This window comes from Crocodylus porosus, unplaced genomic scaffold, assembly GCF_001723895.1.
Source record: "Crocodylus porosus isolate Cpor-Errol unplaced genomic scaffold, CroPor_comp1, whole genome shotgun sequence".
In the NCBI taxonomy this organism is placed as follows: domain Eukaryota; kingdom Metazoa; phylum Chordata; order Crocodylia; family Crocodylidae; genus Crocodylus; species Crocodylus porosus.
Window position 1 is genome coordinate 35,663,810 of NW_017728917.1, and position 19,106 is coordinate 35,682,915.

Here is a 19,106-nt window from a genome sequence, read left to right on the forward strand (position 1 = left end):
GTGTCATCAGCAAATTTGAACAGGGTGCTTTTTACCCCCTCATCCAAGTCACTGATGAAGATGTTGAACAGTGCGGGCCTGAGGACTGAGTCCTGGGGAACCTCACTGCCCACAACCCTCCAGGTCAAAAATGACCCATCCACCACCACCCTCTGGGTACAGCCCTCCAGCCAGTTGGTGACCCATTTGACTGTGTGGGTGTCGACACCACAGTCCCCCAGTTTTTTAATGAGAATGGGGTGGGAGACAGTGTCACCTATTCAGGACTAATTACATGTAATCTGTTGTCTTCCCCATGTTCCCTGGGCCTCCAGTCAGGTGAAAAGCCCCAGTCTGATTTCAGGAACAGCGTCATGGAGTATGTATTTAAGGGTTCTGCCTTTTCGTGGGCACCGACGGTGGGCTGCCCCTGAGTATTCAGTAGGGGTCCCAAAGTGGATCCTGATTTTTTTCTTGCTCCCTATGTATGTGTAGAAGAACTGTTTGTTATCTTTTATGCCAGTTGCCAGCTTGCTCTCCATGCCTGCTTTAGCTTTCCATGTTTCATATCTTCAGGCCCTGGCAATATAGGTGTATTCCTCTCCGGTTGATGAGCCATTCTTCCATTGCTTATACGCTTCCTCTTTCTTTTTCAGTAGCTCCCAAATATTCCTGTTGAGCCAAGCAAGTCTCTTGGCTCCTTTACCACTTTTTGTCCATGTGGGGATGGCTTGCTTTTGAGCCTTGAGAATTGTCTCCTTAAGGAAGCACCACTGTTCCTGGTCCAGGACTTCTGTTCTGCTGACTGGTTTCCCAGTCTTACGATGCATGGTAAACCTTATCGGGTCATGAACGCTGTCGCGCAGAGTACCACCAATCCTCAGGTCACCTATGATGTCCCCCACCTTGGTCAGCACTATATCCAGAGTGGCCTTACCCCTAGTAGGCCCTTCCACAACCTACGTCAGAAACAGATCATCTATTGTTGCCAAGAAGTTGGCTGACCTGGTAGGGGCAGCTGAGTGGTCCTCCCAACAGATGTCTGGGTAGTTGAAGTCACCCATAACAATCATGTCTCTAGTGCTAGCTGCCTCAATCAGCTCTTCAGACAATGCCTGATTACACTCCTTGTCTTGGGAGGGAGGCCTGTAGTAGACTCCCACCATCAGGTCTCCCTCTCCTGATTCCCTTTGTACCTTGACCCAAGGGGTATCAACGGATCCATCCCTGCTCTCAAATGTGATCTGCAGGGAGGGGTACTGCTCTTTCACATAGAGGGCCACACCTCCTCCCTTCTTCCCAACCCGATCCTTCTTATAAAGCCTATAGCACTCAATATACACTGTCATGTGTGTCATCCCACCAGGTCTCTGTCAACCCAATCAGACAGAATTCCTTGTCCATCAGAAGGAGTGCCAGTTCCTCATGTTTATTTCCCATGCTTCTGGCATTCCCATAAAGACACCTGAGCTCTCCCCTAGCCACCTCAGCTTTTCTGTCATGCTGCCAGTGTCTCAAGATGTCAGTACTTATTTGGATGTCCATTATTTGAATGCCCTCTCGTGTGTCATTGTGGCTAGAGGATTCGTGCACAGCAGTGAAACCTTCTCCCCCACCCCCAGACATGCCTAGCTTAAAGCCCTCCTCAACAAGTTGGCAACTCTTGTAACAAAGAGCTTCATCCCTCTGCTTGTGAGATGAAGATCATCCCTTGCATGTAGACTGCTGTAGTTAAACCACATCCTAAGGTTGAGGTATCTAAAGCCCACATGGTGACACCATCTCCTAAGCCTTTGGTTGACCTACTTGATGCACTCCTCCCTCCGATGGCTACAGCCTCTGACTGGAAGGACTGAGAAGACCACTTGTGCTCCTAAGTCCTTGAGCTTCACCCCCATGGTCTTGTAGTCTCTCATGATCCTCCCAGGGCTACTTCTTGCCATGTCATTGGTGCGTACATGGACAAGGAACATTGGGTAGTGGTCAGTAGGGTGGCCCAGTTTAGGGATCCTTGCCAAAACATCTCTGATCTTGGCTCCTGGAAGGCAGCAGACCTCTTGCGCAAAGGGTTCTGGATGACAAATGGCTCCTACTGTGCCCTGCAGCAGGGAGTCTCCTAGGAGTATCATCCTAGTTGTTACCTTGCTGGAGTTGGCTGACCCTGCACAGATGCATCCTCTATCTATCGATGGCGTGAGGGCTTCATAGCTGTTGTGCAGGGTTATTGGTGGGACAACTGATGCACGTTATGGCTTCAGTCCTGATGTCACCAATGTCCACCTGCTATCAGTTGGGGCACCTTGTTCAGGTGCACTCTTCTGCCCAGTCTCCATGGCTTCCTTCTTCAGCTGCAGGGGCTGGCAGTAAGCATCAATCTCTGCCTCATGTTCCCTAATGATCCATAACCTGTCCACCTCCTCCTGTAGCTCCCTCACCCAGTCCTCCAGAGTCTCCAGCAGCGAGTGCATCCCACAAGTGGGGCACTCATGCCCCTGATCCCAGCATCCAGCAGATGTGCTTGGCAGCCCTTTCAGCCTGGAGTGAAGTGTTCCATCTGATTGGAGACTGGGACCATAAGTTCTGTCTGGGTGGAGGCCTCTGAGGTACTAGGGAAAGATGGTCCATTCAGACCAGGACGCCTAGGGGTGTGGCGTGTACCCATCACCGTATTGCAGGGCAAACGCTGGTTGCATGGCTGCCAGGGTGTATGTATAAGTGGGAGACCAGGTGCATGTTATTGCTCCCATGTGGTCCTCACCAGCTACTGCTGCTGTAGCTTGGTAGGCAGGTACGAGCAGCTGCCTGTAGGGAGATCCCTTAGCTTCCTGAGAAGCTAGGGGATTCCCTGGTTCCCTGTGTCCCTACCTGGAGGGGAAGAGGGTTGGTCCCTTGTCCCCTTTACCTGATGTCCAGCACTGGATGTCTTTCCTTGGCATGGAGGGACTTTGGCTGCCCAGGGTTGCAGCAGGCACAGGATGCATCATGCTGTGTGTGGGGCAGCTGGGGGGAACTCAGAAATGAGTGGCTGTTGAGAGCCCTTTCACACACCCTTCCACACAAAGTCCTGTGCTAACTCGCGTGCCAGGCCCAGAGCACACCTGTTTACACAGCTCCTTGGACTAAGTAGGAACCAGGGAGGGGGGTGACCCTCCTTGGCTCCACTCAGCTGCCTCCTGCCCTACACCCATTGTGGGCCCCACTTACCTCCCAGCTCCACGCTAGGTGTCAGGGTCTAGGTCTGCTGTAGGGGTCTGCCAGGGTCCCTGGCTCAGGGGGGTGGGATGGGTTTACACCCGTGCGTCTTGCTCCAGAGCCAGGCCCAACCCTTTTGTCCACCCCAGGCTAGGTCATGCCTAGCCCATGGCCTGGTGGTTACAGCACTGTGTTGGAAAGCAGGACGCAGGTTCAAGACCCTTGTGGTGAATCTCCCACTGCCTGGCTGTTAGGAAACTGCCCTGCCTCTAACTTCTACTAGTTGTGGTTCTTCTGTGACTAAACATATGGGGCTTACCCAGACTTGCACACACACCTGAACAATCCTATTGGCCAGAGACAGGCCTAGTGAGTATGCCCTAGAGTCTGGCAGGAACTTGCATGCACCTAGCTAAACAGAAACTGTGCACAAGTGTCAACCACTGCATATGTGTCATTTTAATGCATAAATGGGAAATACAATTTAGCTCTTGCTACATGCACTAGGATCCTCTCTATGGCCCATTCTCAGGCAGGGCAGCCCAACAAACTGTCCCTACCTTGTATGGGATGTCCGTGTACTCATTCAAGAACATCTTTAACTGGCTGATGCAAATGCGGAGATCTCCATCCGTGAACTCATATGGAATATTGAACCCCAGGGGTCCAAATTTCCTACGCTCCAACACATTGCCATGGAACAAGCAAAGTGAAAGTAATAAGACTTTAAACTCTGTGACCTGCAGGGCATAGGAGCAAGGAAAGGAGTGTTAGTTGATAGGGGACTGGCTTATAAGGAGACATAACTTTAGAGGCAATGCACTTTCTCTTAGACATGATGGCAGATGGACAGCTAGGTACTTAAGTGATCAAAGCTGCCCATTTACTGAAGCTGATAGGAGCCTGATGAACATAGGCTCAGGCTACTTCACAGGGGATAGATAGTTATAGTCCAAACTTTTCATACTTGAATGCCTAGGATGGAAGAGTGGAACTCATTTCCACAAGATGTTGTGGCAGCTGACAGTTTAACCAAAATCAAAAAGGAACTGGACAAATTCTTGGAGGAAAGGGGCATTAGTAGCTGTTGAGCATGCAAGTTAGGGGTACAGTCTCTGAATAAGAACTTACTAATCCTTAAATACTGGAGATTGTAAATGAGAAAGGAACAGTGGAAAAACCCTTGGTCATACCCTGTTCACTCTCTCATTTAGCATCCACTCTTTGCCACTGTGGGACACAGGATACTGGACAAGATGGACCCACGGGATTTCTGTATATGAGTGTATCAGAGCAGACTTGATTAACTGAGTCTTCTGAAGCGTGGCAATTGCTGTGCTCCAGCAGCCACCTGCATCTCATGTATCAGTGTTCCCATGCTTAAAAATGGCAGTGGAGGTGCTTCAAATAAAGCTTGTCAAACAAGCATTAGGTCAAGTACCCACACTACCATTTTTAAGCATGGGGACACAAAGATGCAATGGTGCTTTAATTAGAGAAGCTCTCAAAACTGCACTAACTAAAATGCTGCCTCCCTCTGCCAACCCCTAGTGCACATGTAAAAGTGCCCATAGTCTGACTCAGTGACAGTTCTTCTGAAGTAAATATTTAATTTAGGTAATGCTCTTTAAAAAATGTGAGGCACACTATTTACACACGTGAACTCTCACATCAAACAGGCTGCTCACAAAGACAATGTTAGCTTTCTAGCATGAGAAGGAATTTGTTGTTGTTTAGATGATATACAGAGGAGAAGAAAGCTGGAAAGAAAAACTCAACCAGGGATGCGCTACAAAACCATTAGCAGAGGAACTTGCTATGATCCATGATGAATGTGGCAAGCTGGCCATGGTGGAGAAGTGGAAGACAGGATATGGCTCTTACCTTGGAGCAGGAATTCAAGAAGTCATCGCTCAGATTAGTGTATGACTTCAACAAATTCGCCTTGACCCCTCGTGGGGGCTCAATGGTCATCTTGGAGCCATTCTGGAGGATGGACACTGGGAACTTGTTACTAGGTAAACTAGTGAGCCAGAGGCGAAAGTCTCGGTGCACCTAGACAATTAAAAGGTGGCAGGTGCTTTAAGGGTTAAGTAAAGATATAGGCATTTTTGGGGAAGTCCTCCTAACTGTGGAGATTGTCCTCCTTCATGTTTGGTCAATAATCTTCCATCACAGATGACCCCCAACCTCCCCAGAAGACCCTCCTCCTCCTGACATCACCTGTCCTCAGAATCACAAGGATTTCTTTCAACAGAGCTACCCTGTTCATCTTTCCAACCCTGCAACAGGCTTTTCAACTGGAAATGAGCACTGAGAACTCTCTAGCCCAACTATGGAGCTGTCTGTCAGTTTCTTCCAATAAGACGGACGAGCTCTATGGCAAAAATGCCTGGGCCGCATTCCTCCCCCAAGACAGTGGCAGTCACTGCTTATGCCGAACAGATTTGGTGTAACGCAAAAGCCATGTTCCTTCCCCCTGCTGGAAACCTGAGCAAGCGATAAGAAGATGTCTTTCGCCAGCAGGCAAATGGAAGGGGAGGCACCAATGCAACGCCGTGTCTGTGGGTAAGAGTGAGGTGGTGACTGATAACAGACTTGCACATGGGGAGGAAGCAGAGTGAGAGCAATTGATATTAGTAAGTTGAGATATAAATGTTAAGTCTTCACACTTGGGTGGAGTTGTTACCTAATTGCACAGAGTAGCAGTGCATTGTGGGATTAGGGAGCAGCTGTGGCCTACTAAACAGACAACTAGCCATAGTTGTGCTGCATGGTTTTGGGAAGAGGGGCTCAGGTTAGTCTCCTTTCTGTTCACAGGAGTCTTCCTCTCCTTCAAAGCACAGGATGATGGTTAAAGCAATGGGCAATAAGCCTTAGCTGTGATTCAAATGAATGCCCCTGCATTCAAGAGTGTAACCTTGTCAGGATTGATGCTCTCAATGAGTCTCTCTAATGCTGGCATCCAGCTTGGGGCCAGGTGGCAGTTCTGGAAGAAGACCCATTTCCCACGTTCCATTGCACTTCGCATCATGGCTTCTGCTCGGGGACCCTGCAAAAGGAAACAAGATCAGCCTCAACAAAATCAATTTACCAGGGCAACTGGATGCAGCACAACTTAAACCTATTGGAATGTACCACCCTGACAGCTGCCATCTGGGCCTGCACGGAGAACAGAACCGCAGACCTGTAGAGCTATAAGTAGAAGTCTCTGCAGCTTGAATTAAAGGGCCAGGCTCCAAAGCTGGAGCTGTACCAGTTCCAAATTGTTTGGGGATCCTTAACATCCATGAACCAGAAACCCACTCACCATTGCATATCCTTAGCTTTGCTTAACTGAGGGCACATAATCAGCTTTCCATATTCCCAAACATGAGCCTAGCTGAACCTTCTTATCAATGAACAAAGGGCAGAGGTTGGGTAAAATTCTGTGCCTGCCCTTCAGAAGTTAGTTTTGTTTTCATGTTTTGCTATGTGCAGATTTTAAGTCTGTTCCACAAAAAGAATCTGAGAAAGAAACTACTGACTTATAACTAAAGGCATTTCAAAGATGAAGGAGGGACCCTCTGGTGAGTGTGTGAAGACAGAAGTGCTGAATTCATTTCTCAGTTGGCAACAAATGAGACACAGTGGTAAACTAGGGCTCTGAGTGGCATTTCCATTGGGAGTGGGGAGGGTTTAAGACTTTCTGGAGTTCTGGGGGTAAACTCTTGTGAATGGGGATGGCTACTTCTCACCAAGAAACATGCACAGTAGCGCCACTGGCTTACCTGACCCTGGCCCAAAGAAATGGCAGCGAGCTTCTTGGAGAACTTCATTTTTTCAGCAAATTTGTAAAGATCAGCAGCAGGGTCTGTCCCAGGAGAGAGGACGAATATCAGGGGGGTGGTAGAAGTGGACTCCTTGAATACCGCAGAGAGATCTGTAGTCTGGAAGAGAAGATGGATTTTCACTTAGAGTAAAAACTAACAATTGACACAGGGCAGGGTGGGTAAATGCAGGAGCCATTCTTTCAGAGCCAATGCACAGACTCTACCTTTATGCCCACTCCCCTGCCTGCCCTCGGTAATCAGTCAGCCTGACAACTGGATTGAGCTAGGACCTGATTTTGATGATTCTTCATGAAGCATCATGTCTTGTCCCCCTCTTCTTTCTGTGCAATCTACTTGTCGATGAATCTTCTGAAGCCTGATCCACATATCAATACATTAAAAAATAGTCTTTCTGTGGACTGCAGTAGGGTTTATGTCTTGGTCCCTTCTCTTTAGTATCCATTCTAATTCCTTCCTATTTTCCCTGCATCAGCCACTGTCATAAATCATATGCTTTAACTGAAGGACAGTGCCTTTAATTACGTGTTTTAGAAGCTCCAAGGAATCATTACCTGGTACTACAGTGAAGCCCTTCTGACAGCCAGGACCAAAGTCTACATTTAAGTGCCTAACTTTGGACAGCCCTGTTTGAGATGCATACCTGCTTTTGGTGTTGCATTTTGAAGGCAGCCAGCTGACTGCACACACTTCCATAAACATATGCACATATATACATACACTCCCTTGTGCCCTGAACAACTGGGAGCCATAGATTGGCAAATTCATATGTCCCTTCACAGAGCATGTTCAACAGGATGGACTAAACTGCTAAGCAAGCAGAGTCTGCAGAACATCTGCTGCTTATTCTTCTGCCTCTGCATGTGTCAGGACTTCCTGACATCATGAGCCTGAATTCTACATGCAGACACCTTTAATAAGAAATTAAAATTGCACCTTCAGATACTGAATTCCAATTCGGGCCCATCCAGTGGGAACTTCAGCCTGGCATGTGCTTGTCTTGCTGTGTGCCAGCGAGGTGTCACCAGCACAGCCCATAGCATAAATGTGTCCCATAGGAGAACGGTTATATCTGTATAATGCATCTTTATACTGACATAATTATGTCTATACTAGGGGGATGTATCATTTTAGCCGCTGTTACAGTAAAGAGGTATAGCTTTCTATGAGGCCTTGCACGCACAAATGCTGATCTGAGTGTCAAAATTGTCTATGAAAAATGTTGCATCTGAAAACTCTGCTTTGCTGCACCTGAGGATGACAAGTCTTTGTACTTCTGTGATACCCCTTTTACCCATTGATCTCCAAGGATTTTAAGCAGGTGAATAACTCCTTGTTACACATGGGGAAAAGCACACAGTAATCCAGCCAGGCAGAAACAAAACAGAGAACTGAACTGAACCTAACCTGGCTCTTACCCTCAGTTGTAACCTTCAGCCATGCCTCCCCTCTGCCTGCCTTGGACCCTGCTTGCCAGTTTTCAGTATGGAGCTATTACTTTTATTAGTCATGTGCATCATGACTACAGAGGCAGGGTGACCCAGTGGAGAGAGTGCTGACTTGGGACTCAGAAAACATGGATTAGTCCCATTCCCACCTCTGCCACTGGCCTGCTGGGTGATCCTAGGCAACTGACTTTACCACTCCATGCCTCAGTTTCCTCTTCTGTAAAAATAGGCACAATAATAGCAAGCTTTTTGACAAAGCACTTTGAGCTCTAAAGAAGATCTAGGTAGTATCACCTCAACTACAGATGCTGTGAAGGTCCATTCAAGCATCTGCCTCCTATAGTTGCCAGTTCTATTTGGGGCAGAGTGCAGTAGGTTTTGCCTTACTCCCATCCCTTCTCAACCAAAGCACCCTCTGTGGCTCTTGTGCATAGTGCTGGTCAGCTACCTGTGGTTCAATAAAACGTTCATCCAGATTCTCAGCCACAAAGTCCTGCATGGCATTAGTGACCTTATCTCCTCTCAGGCACCGCAGAACCAGAAGCTTCTGGAATGAGTCCAATTTAGCGTTCCAAATCCCAGGCAGGGGCTCCCTGCAAGAGAATTATGTGATGAATTTGGGGGTTATGTTCTGGGAATAAAGAAGGCTTTAAATAGATGCCACATTCACTAGACTCCAGGAAAACAACTCTCCTAGATACAACTAGGTATGTATCAGGATCTTCTGAAGTCATCTTAATTCAGCTCTTTTTACAGGCTATTTTACTGTAACCTTAGCCAAGCAGAAGTCAGAATTCAAATCCCCTGATCAAAGAGGAGGGACTCACCTATGTGGCTCGGGGCTGTCAAAAATTGTTTGGAACTCTGAGATATTGTCCACAAAATCATCTGCAAAGCTGGAGAAATTATTCAGGTTGCTTAAGGCCAAGATGTCTCCCCATGCTCTCTCATACAGCCATTCAGGAGCTGGATTCTCTCTCATGTTTTTAATGGCACCTCCAGACAGTAGGTAACGCCATTCGTCCTGTGGATCCAACAGGACACAATTGCTATGAGTGTATTCAGACTTGATGCTCTTGTGACTATGTCCAACAACATGAACCCATGTCAAGAAAGTCCTATAGCAACCTCATGCTGTGGCTGTGTCCTATGTGTGTCTGCCAGATTCACAATGTGGCAAAGCTTATGGCAGGATACATTTGCCCATTCAATCACTGCATCCGGAAATCATGCCTCCTTTCCCTATAGTGCTCTGTAAATGAACTTCAGTCTTAACTCTCAGGGCAATCTCTGCTGAATGTGAGAAAGCAGATTAAATTATCTAGAAAGCCTACATCAGGTTGGCATACAGGTGATTCATTCCTTGCAAGAGTCCTTTCAGACCTAGGAGAAGGGAAAGGGTGTCCAGTACTGGGTTCACTCAAAAGCAACTCCAAAGAAGAAAAAGAGGAAAGGAAAGAAATGAAAAAGATGATGGCAGCAGCCAGATGCCAAACAGGAAAGGAAACCTGGAGACTCATAATGTTGAGCCTGACAGCTTTATGTGTTCTTCTTCTCTCCCCGATTCAGCTTGGGAACAAAGCTATGTCTGAGACCCATTCCCTTGGAAACACCAGGTTATTTACATGAGATGAGATATCCTGCCATCACCCACCATGCCCTTTGTGTATGCAATCAAAAGGTTTTTTGATGACAGACAAGTTCAGCTACTCGTTACCCTGTGTTCCCTTAGTCAGTCCCTGAGCCTTTTCCTCATTGCCAAATTCTGCTGAAAAGTTTATTTTGCAGGCTAAACTGAAAGGCCAAATTACCTAGGAAGGACAACTCAAGGTTTAAATAGTCTTTTAATATGTTTGGACAACTCAGAACTTCAGCTAGTTCTTAACAGATGATCAGGATGAATATTTTTTGCCTCATGCACAGAAACTGGATGGGAAATTTAAATCATCACACCCTGATGAAAGAATATAAGTACAGACAAAGTATGGCATCTCCAGTTTCAGAAGAAGGAGCAATGTGAACTTCATCAGCCATGGGAAATCATCCTTCAAGGGCCAGGGAAGCTGCTTACTCACCATGTTGATTTTTCCTTCATTCATCATGATCCTGACACACAACAGGAAAGCAAACATCAGCTTGTGCTTCTCAAACAGACTGCGGCACACATTGCTGTACAGACTGAAGGTGACGTAGTTGTTTATGTTCACTATCCGCTTCTTCAGGGTGTCTGAAAATAGCCAAATGCAAACCAGCCATGGCAGGAGTGGGGGACAAAGGATCTACTCTCAGTACCAATCTTTTGCACTCCACTGACTGGGAACAGGTCCCTTTTCAGCATACATGAGGGTCCCTATGTAAACTCTGTGATGAACTCTAGGCCCTCTTATCCCTTTCCCACCATGTCTTGGCTTCTGCAGCAAAGTCTGCTCTCCCTCAAGGAAGAATGGATCAAATCCTAGGCTATTTACACAGGCACATGCTGAATCACTGACTAAGAACCTCAAGCTCCAGTCCATCATGAAAGCACTTGGACTATTTCTGGTAATGCAGGTGCAAAAGCTGCTGCCATGGTCACCAAATCACGTCTTTAAAAAATCTCACAATTTGCATCTGGCCCTGGAGCTTGTATTACTTGTTGGATGCTTTTCCAGGGATTGCAGCAATATGACAGTGAGAAAGATAAAACGTTGTCTAAGCACCAGTTTCAAGGGTATGCTGTGTTGCCAGCATCTTAAATGCTCTCATTCGTGACATTTTTTGGGTCCAACTAACAGCAACACTCTGTAGTCTTTGTCTGTGACTGGCATGATGGTCCAACAGGAGTGAGAAATGGTCTCACAGAGGGGTCCCCAGCAGGTCAACAGGGTTCCTTGCATTGCAGAAAACCATGCTGATGGCTTGCCATTCATAAACACTGGACTGAAGATGTCTGGACTCAAGGGCTTATAAAACAGTTTGTTGCAGAACTAAAGCAGTCTCCCCAGAGAAGCAGCAGATGTCCTGAATGAAAAGGACATGCTCTTTATTCCTGTTCGTATTAGGTGAGAAGTTGCCTGCTCAGATGAAAGTCAGTGTGGGGTCTGATCCCACCAAGACTGCTTAGACATAACCTTGGACAGAATGAGACCCATTCTAGAGCTTCTCAGAATAAAGAGCTGGGGCCACTTGAGATCTGGCATAAATACAACTGCAAGGCTTTGGTGAGGTGCTTGCACAACTGATCACCAGCTTTTGAGCAAGAAAGGGAAATGATCAAGTTTTCACATGTGCAAGGTGTCTGTTCAAAGGTCCCCTGCCCATGGCTCTAACCCACCAAAGGTACCTGCTCTCTCGGAGTTTGCGATTCCTGACAGGAAGATGTTGAGAAACCATTCAAGAGAATACTGATACATGGGGTCAACATTGGACAGGTCCGAAACACAGAAGTAGAGGATTTGTGTGCGCACAGCAACAGGCACATACTCCAAGCGAGTGATGTCAATGTCTTTTTCTGTCTGCTCAGCTATCTTCACTTTGGCCTGCAGAAATGTTTGGAGGCATCACAATGGGGCATTGCCTCATTTCTGTAAAGCAAGATGGGATGGGGGAAGAAACAAGTCACTGACCTGGATTTCCCCAGCTTTTAGCTTGGAAGCCTCCAGCACTTTGATGAGCTCCAAGTCATCAACAGGGTTTCCCTCAGAGGAGCTCAGCCGGTACAGGATTTGATCCTCTATCCCCTTTAGCTCTTGTCTCATTTTGGCATTGCTAATGATCAGCTGGTTCTTGGCTTCTTCTAAGTCAGGCCGCTCCTCAGCTACCACTTGTCCCAGCAGCTGGTCTTCCAAGCCACTGTAAGTAAAACCTGCAGCTGTCATAGCTGGATGTTGGGTCAGTGGGATCCCAACTATGGAGTTTCTGAGCAGGCAGGGAGATCACACTCATTGGACTTGGGAAAATACAGGAAGATGCCACACTTAATGTAAAATCCAGCATGGCTGCAAACAGGGAAGGACTAATGATCTTAAAGGGCTAGAGGAATGGAAAGGAAGAGAGGCAGGGGGAAGTGGTCTGAACACAGAGCAGCAGGGAGCACTCTCAGGACAGAGCTCCTGCAGAAGGAGAGAGTCGAGGAGCATGCGAAGTATAGCAGAATGTAATGATACTACACAACCTTAAATTGACACCTTTCTTCTAGAGCTGCATGATACAATTCTCTGTGGTAGTGCCATGCCCTTATCACCAAGTCTGAAAACTCACTGCTTTCCTGTTTGTTAGAGCAATGCAACAGAGAGGAGAAAATGAGGCACATAAGGACTAATTTGCCCAAGCAAGGGAGTCTGTGCAGACGAGGGATCTGAGGTCAGGGATCTGAAGTGTCCCGACCCCCTGAAAACACCCTTGCTTCGTACATGCTGGCTTTGATTTCTAGAGCTAAGGAAGAGAACTCTTCTTCCCCCTCTTCATCCCCTAGAACAGATGGCAAGAGGCCAAACATCACAACAGTTCAATAGCTACAGGCACAAGTGGGTGACCGGTTACCTGGGAGAGAGGGTAAAGTTAATCAGTGTGAGTTTGGTGGATATCTCTGGTGTATAGTGAGGATTAGGCAGGTTGGTGGTGATGTACATCTTGAAGTCATCATGGTATGGAATAACTGTGTCACCCAACTTCAGCACTGTGCTGCCTTGCTGTTTATAAGTCTGCACAAGAGAGGGACAAGTATGACACAAACAGAGACTCTTTCAATAAGGATGTGAGTTGGGAGAACCTACCTGAGATGCAGCCTCACAGTGCCTCTGCCATCACTGCCAGGGCAGGAGGGCAGCTAGTTAGACAGTTCCAGTCACCTTGAAGGTCTGGGGACCCAGCTGCCATTATTTCACCTGAGCATCCCAAATGCCGTGAACCCAAGCTCCCAATCTAAACATGCACATTCCTTATAAAGGGAGGAAAAGTGACACCTCCAGTCCACCCTAGTTCCTGGCTTGCCGGGACTTCCCTAACCAACAGAAGGAAAGGAACCTGTTTCAGCAAGACGGGTTCAAGAGCCGGATCCAGCTCTTCCCCTACGTTCTCCAGCAGGAATGGCTTCCCGAAGCGAATGGAGTTCTCTAGACTGCGCAGGAAGTCTCGATCACTCAGCTTGGCCACCTCCAGGCTGTTCTCCTTTTCCTTGGGGACAACAAGGTGAGAGGGAGTCCAGCATGTGTGTATGACCAAAGTGGGAAAGCAAAACTTTGTGTATGCACTGTAACCTTTGCTAATGCACCACTAAAATTGCAAATAGATGTAAAAGGAATTAAAAGAGATGTATCTGTGTTGCATCATTTGTGTGACACTAACTGAGCATAATATATGCAACTCAGCAAATGCCTAGGACATGCCCTGTAGCCAAAGTAACATGAGAATGTTTTGCTCACATCTGTAGCTGCAACCCTCACACTACATTTTGCAAGGCCCTAATCCTTCCCCCTTCCAGTGCTAAGGGCCCTGCTACTTGGGGCTGCCGGGAATGGAGAGCTGAACTGACAGTGCTGCCATGTTCCATCCCACTGATTAAATGCTCACAAAAGCAGCAGCAAGTGAAGCTACTCAAGTATTGAAGGCCTTTCCCTCTGCATAGACATCAACTGAAGAAGGAAGAAAATGGGGGTAGTGGAAGGAACTGTTCTGCATCTTCCGACACTGAAGGTAGATTGGAGTAGCCTCTCTTGTACCAAACAACTTGGCTCCCCAATGGTCAAAAATAGATGCCCTTACCAAATTCTTGATCCACTTGTTGGCTTGTCCCTGGGGGTCTATGAAATGAGTCCAGCGCTGTGAAAACTGTGTTATTACTCCATTCTCCACAGACAGGGTGTCATTGGGCAAACCAGCAATCTGAGTGCACAAGAAAAAGAATCATGGCAGGTATCTAACAGCAGCAGCATAACACATCTCCAGCTGTCCCTACTAGTGCCAGGAATGTTCCTGTGCTTTTAGAAGCTGTACGGATGGTCCTTTTTAAGATTTCTTCCATGGTTCCTCCTGAACAGCCTAAGCTATTTCAAACTCCTCTTAGCCTCCTGGCCTTATCTTCAGCCTGATGGTTTCAATGACTAGGTACTGGGAATGGGCTGACATTACCTAATCCCTCAGCCTGCATTACTGCATTTGCCTACCACATACCTGCCAGGATCGGATTTTTACAGGGTCTCCAAGAGTTCCTATAAGGTTGGGTTCCTTGGTGTGTGGAACACCATGTTTCTGCATTTTCTGTATCCAGTCCTCATACAGTGCTGTGCGGTATTGTCCCTGCCAGGAAGAGATTAACTGTTATCTGCAAATTATACATGGCTGTGTGTTGCTTTAAAATTAAGATCCTTTTCCTGTTTATAGTTAAATCAGGTTCCATAACTTACCATCACCGCTTAATGTAGCAAAGGGAGGTGGTCCAAGGTGAAACCTGGAGCTCATTTGTTGGGTTTCATTCCCGCTCCTTCACGGGTCTCCAAAGGAGCCAGACTTTCAGCATGACAAACACAGAGTACATGCTTTTAGGAGCTTGGGAGGCAGTTGGAATACTGCCAAAACTGGTTGTTAGTGATGAGCTTGGTAGTTCTTGGATGCTAGACTAAACTGTGCAGTGGCACAGTTCAGCCCCACTAGCTTCACTATAACTGTTTCACCATCACCAAGAGCCAGACTTGGCTCAGTTATGTTTTCTGCTTGGGATATTTGATAAAGAGGAGGCTAGGTTATAGGCCCTTGGGCTAAGAGAGATGTAAAGCTGACCTTGGCTCCTTCAGAGAAGGAGTTTCTGTTATCTGCTTACTGTGAAAGGACCCAGGTATGCCACGAAGCCAGCTGAAACCAGCACATCTCCTGCAACGTTGTTGATCATATAATCCAGGTTCTGGACTGTGTCCTGCCAGCGCACCCTCTCATCTGCTAGCCCGTTAATTAACTGTGAAAAGGCCAGACACAACATGTTATCATCCAACTTTCTCCTAAGTACAACCTTGTTCCTCTGAATAACACCCCTCTAAGGAGTGCTTTACTGGAACAGTGATCAGAACCCTACTACATGCCCCCCTCAGTGCCACAGTTCCTGGAACAACTTTAAATTGTGTCCAGCTGCCCTGGCAGTATTATTAGAGCACAGTGATGCTCCAGTTCTGTCCCTAGCCTACCTCTGAGGCACACACAAGGCAGCGGCTGGAAAAGGAGGTGATCAAAGGGTGCCTAAACAAACCAATCCCCATTTTTAAACTCATTTCCTGACTCCTTTGTGTATGAAGTGGGGCCAGGAGCTGTCTCAATGGCTCTGTTCTGTTGTTTATTGTGAATGTAGGGGAAATGCTAAAGGAAGCACCACACAGAAACAAGACTTTCACCAACAGGCCTTTGCGCCAAGGCATCAGGTTGTCAGATTATCTGAAAGGAATACGCCACAAGCTGACAGAGTTAGAACTAGGACAGGGCTCCCTCACTGACCTTGTCAGCCCGGCTCAGTCTCTGCTCACACTGCTCACACTTCATCTCCAGCTCCTCTTTCTTAGCAATGTAGCTCCTATATTTGGCCTGCATCATGGCAATGCCATCCTCTACATCTCTCAGACGCTCTTTGGCTTCATCGAGGATCTTCTGAGTGACTTGGAGGTCTTCTTCTGCCTCCCGCAAGGCTTGCTGTGAAAAACACACAGGATTTTCAAATGTTACCACCAAATAGGAAGGCTGAGGCCTGAAGCATACTCAGGTGGGCCTCTGTATTCCAAAGGCTGGAGTTGTCAGCTCTCCATCCAAACATCATCAAAAGGTCTAAAAACACTAGCTAAAGAACAGATGTAGACAAATTGAAGAGTATAGCTGAAGGCTATTGAAAAATGGTTCAGGGGCTATGACACACGACTTATGAGAAGAGTCTAAGGAAACTGGACTTATTTAGTCTGGAGAAGAGAAGACTGAGGGGGGATTTAATAGAAGCCTTCATCTACCTAAAGGGTGGTTCCAAGGAAGAAGGAGCTAGACTGTTCTTAGGGGTGGCAGATAGCAGAACAAAGAGCAATGGTCTCAAGGTACAGCAAGGGAAGTTTAGATTAGCTATTAGGAAAAATTCTCTCATGGGGAGGGCAATAAAGCACTGGAACAGGTTACCCAGAGTGGTTGTGGAGTCTCCATCCCTGGAGGTTTTTAAGACCCAGCTAGACAAAGCCTTGGCTGGGATGACCTAGTTTAGGATAGTTGTAATTTGAGCAGCGGGTTTGGACTAGATGGCCTCCTGAGGTCCCTTCCAACCCTAATTTTTTATGCTTCTATAATCCTGTTACATGGGGGTGTCATAGTATCCCCAGAGCCCAATCCTGGCATGCAAGGGCAGTGTGGGGCCCTATTTGGCCTTCAGACTGGCCCCATGCCATGTACCTGGCTTGTAGGGACAAAACTGAGCATCACTGTTCTATAATACAGAGGAGGTCAGACTAGATGAATGAATAGTTCCTTCGAGCCTTAAACTCTACGATGGTATTTGACCTCGATGCTGTTACCATAGGCCTGGGCTCATCCAATGGTTAGGTGTGGGTTTATTTTAAGGGCAGGTGGTTGCCTATCATATTGAGAATTTAGGAGTGGCAACAACCCCCAAATTTGAAAAACGAAACATGTCATTCATCAGAAATGGCTGCTCTTTAAAAATAATAATAAAAAAAATTGTCAATGTTACAGAACTTTCTTTATTCCACTTCAACTGATTCTACTCACTGCAACTGCTGCAAGTAGTTTAACTTGACAGATTTAATGACAGCTTGAAATAGTGTTCAAGCCTGGAAAAAACGTATCAACTCTCCTGCAAAATGTCCGAAAAAGGCAGATCAATATGAACAGCACGTGGATAGACTTAGAAATAAGTCTGAAGTCACACTGTCCAATTCATAAAAAAGTAGTATCAAATTCTTTGACAGAACACGAACAAACTGATTTGGTAAAGCTTTTGATTTGATCAGGCTGCATAGACTAGAAAACAATCTCCAACAAGGTACATCAGACAAGCTCTATATTGCTCAAACTGTTGATATTTGTGGAGTTCCTTGGGAAATATGACCTCATGATGAAAGATAATCTCTGATGAATTACATCAAAAGAAATTCATGACAATTATCTGGGTGGATGTATTCAAAACAAAATTATTCAACTCCTTCGGAATAACAACAGGAAAGAGATTATTTCTATTTTGAAAGCTGAAAGTATTATTCTATTATACTTGACTGCACCCAAGACAAACCAGATGAAATGATTGTTAGATTTGTTTCTGCAGAAGAAAGCAACAAAGGCAAGAGGAGGGAAATGCTGTGATCAAAGAACATTTTGTTGGAGTTTTGAATAGGACCAATTCTTCTGGCACTGCAAGACAGCAGTTCTCTTTGAACAATTATAAGAAATGGGAATCTCACTCAGTGATTTGAGAAGTCAAAATAATGACAAGGGAGGAAAAAGGAAGGTGAAGGCTGGAATTCAGAAGAGAACTGGGGAATCTGACCAGAAGAGTAGCTTTTGTACCTTGCAAACACACATTCTTTGACTCTTGTACTGAATGATACTGTAAATTATTGCACTTGAAACTGAGGTATTGTTTGATGCAGTTCAAAGTATTTTTCTGTTTTTGCAGCCTCACTGCAAGAGAGAGGTAATGGGCCAACATACAACCAACCTGTTTCCAAAACCCTCAAGTGAAATGTGATGGGATCTACTTCTGATGGCACCAAATTTCAGAAGTCTATGTCACTTAAGTTTCACATACAAATGCTTCAAAACTCAAGAGATTTGTAGGAATGAAAACTCAAAGCAATGCTAAATTGCTGACTCATGAAATCTGTAACCACACATCATTGTGCAGTGTGTTGTTCTGTCATGACACAGGTTATAAAGTCAACACTGCATTCATATCAGCCTCTGGCTTTACTATTCATTCCATCCAGGAAGAGCACACACCAACTGCAGATGCTTCCTCAGCTGGACAAAGGGTATCTGTACCCGAAAGCTTGCAAAGAAGAATTTTTCCAACTATTTAAGTTGGTCTAATAAAAGGTATCAGATTAACCCAAACAGCCTTGTCTGTCACCCTGCAAATACAATACTCCAAGTGGATATTGAACAAACTATTCATCAGCTAAAAGCCTCAAAGGATTCCCTTATAAACTGTCCTTGTGTTAAGGGACACACATGTCCTTATTAACAAGGAGGAATTTGAAGTGAGTTTCCCACAGGAAAGACAACTTAGAACAGAAATCAAAGACAAAATGTTTGATTATAAGGCCAGGGATGAATTGGTAACTAATCCAGAGAAGAGTTATAAAATAAAAAATGTCTATCATACTTAGAAGTTTATCATTTTTACAGTTACACCATCACTTGAAGAAAGATATTTTGCAACCTGAGGAGAACCATGAGCTGTCTGTTGTTACTTCTTTTTTTATGACAACTCAAATACACCCTGCAAGGAATTATAACATCATTGTATTATTTTAAGCAAAGCATAAAAAGATGGACAACATGGTGAAGAGAGATCTTCTGACACACATCTACTGAATCTCTGCAATGAAATTCAACCCCCTGCCCAGAGACTGGATCCTGGAATAAGCTCAAAAGCTAGGTTTCTTACGAGAGAAGAATGCATTTTTTCAAGATGCTTTTGCATTGT

The 19,106-nt window shown here is 46.0% G+C and overlaps 1 protein-coding gene across 2 annotated transcripts in view; it reads right to left on the bottom strand.

Moving 5' to 3' along the window:
• DNAH1 (dynein axonemal heavy chain 1) overlaps positions 1–19,106 on the bottom strand; it is a 145,284-nt gene that overhangs the window by 18,205 nt on the left and 107,973 nt on the right. The window contains exons 57-71 of one of the 2 annotated variants that reach the window (XM_019537075.1): positions 15,908–16,099; positions 15,246–15,377; positions 14,600–14,725; positions 14,192–14,311; positions 13,454–13,603; positions 12,971–13,131; positions 12,055–12,280; positions 11,772–11,967; positions 10,525–10,676; positions 9,277–9,473; positions 8,898–9,042; positions 6,942–7,100; positions 6,092–6,223; positions 5,056–5,226; positions 3,732–3,911 (exon numbers count right to left, since the gene is read on the bottom strand). In XM_019537075.1, coding sequence (XP_019392620.1) covers positions 3,732–3,911; positions 5,056–5,226; positions 6,092–6,223; positions 6,942–7,100; positions 8,898–9,042; positions 9,277–9,473; positions 10,525–10,676; positions 11,772–11,967; positions 12,055–12,280; positions 12,971–13,131; positions 13,454–13,603; positions 14,192–14,311; positions 14,600–14,725; positions 15,246–15,377; positions 15,908–16,099 — 2,439 coding nt within the window. The remainder of the gene's footprint in view (positions 1–3,731; positions 3,912–5,055; positions 5,227–6,091; positions 6,224–6,941; positions 7,101–8,897; positions 9,043–9,276; positions 9,474–10,524; positions 10,677–11,771; positions 11,968–12,054; positions 12,281–12,970; positions 13,132–13,453; positions 13,604–14,191; positions 14,312–14,599; positions 14,726–15,245; positions 15,378–15,907; positions 16,100–19,106) is intronic. The other variant, XM_019537076.1, reaches the window with a different exon arrangement.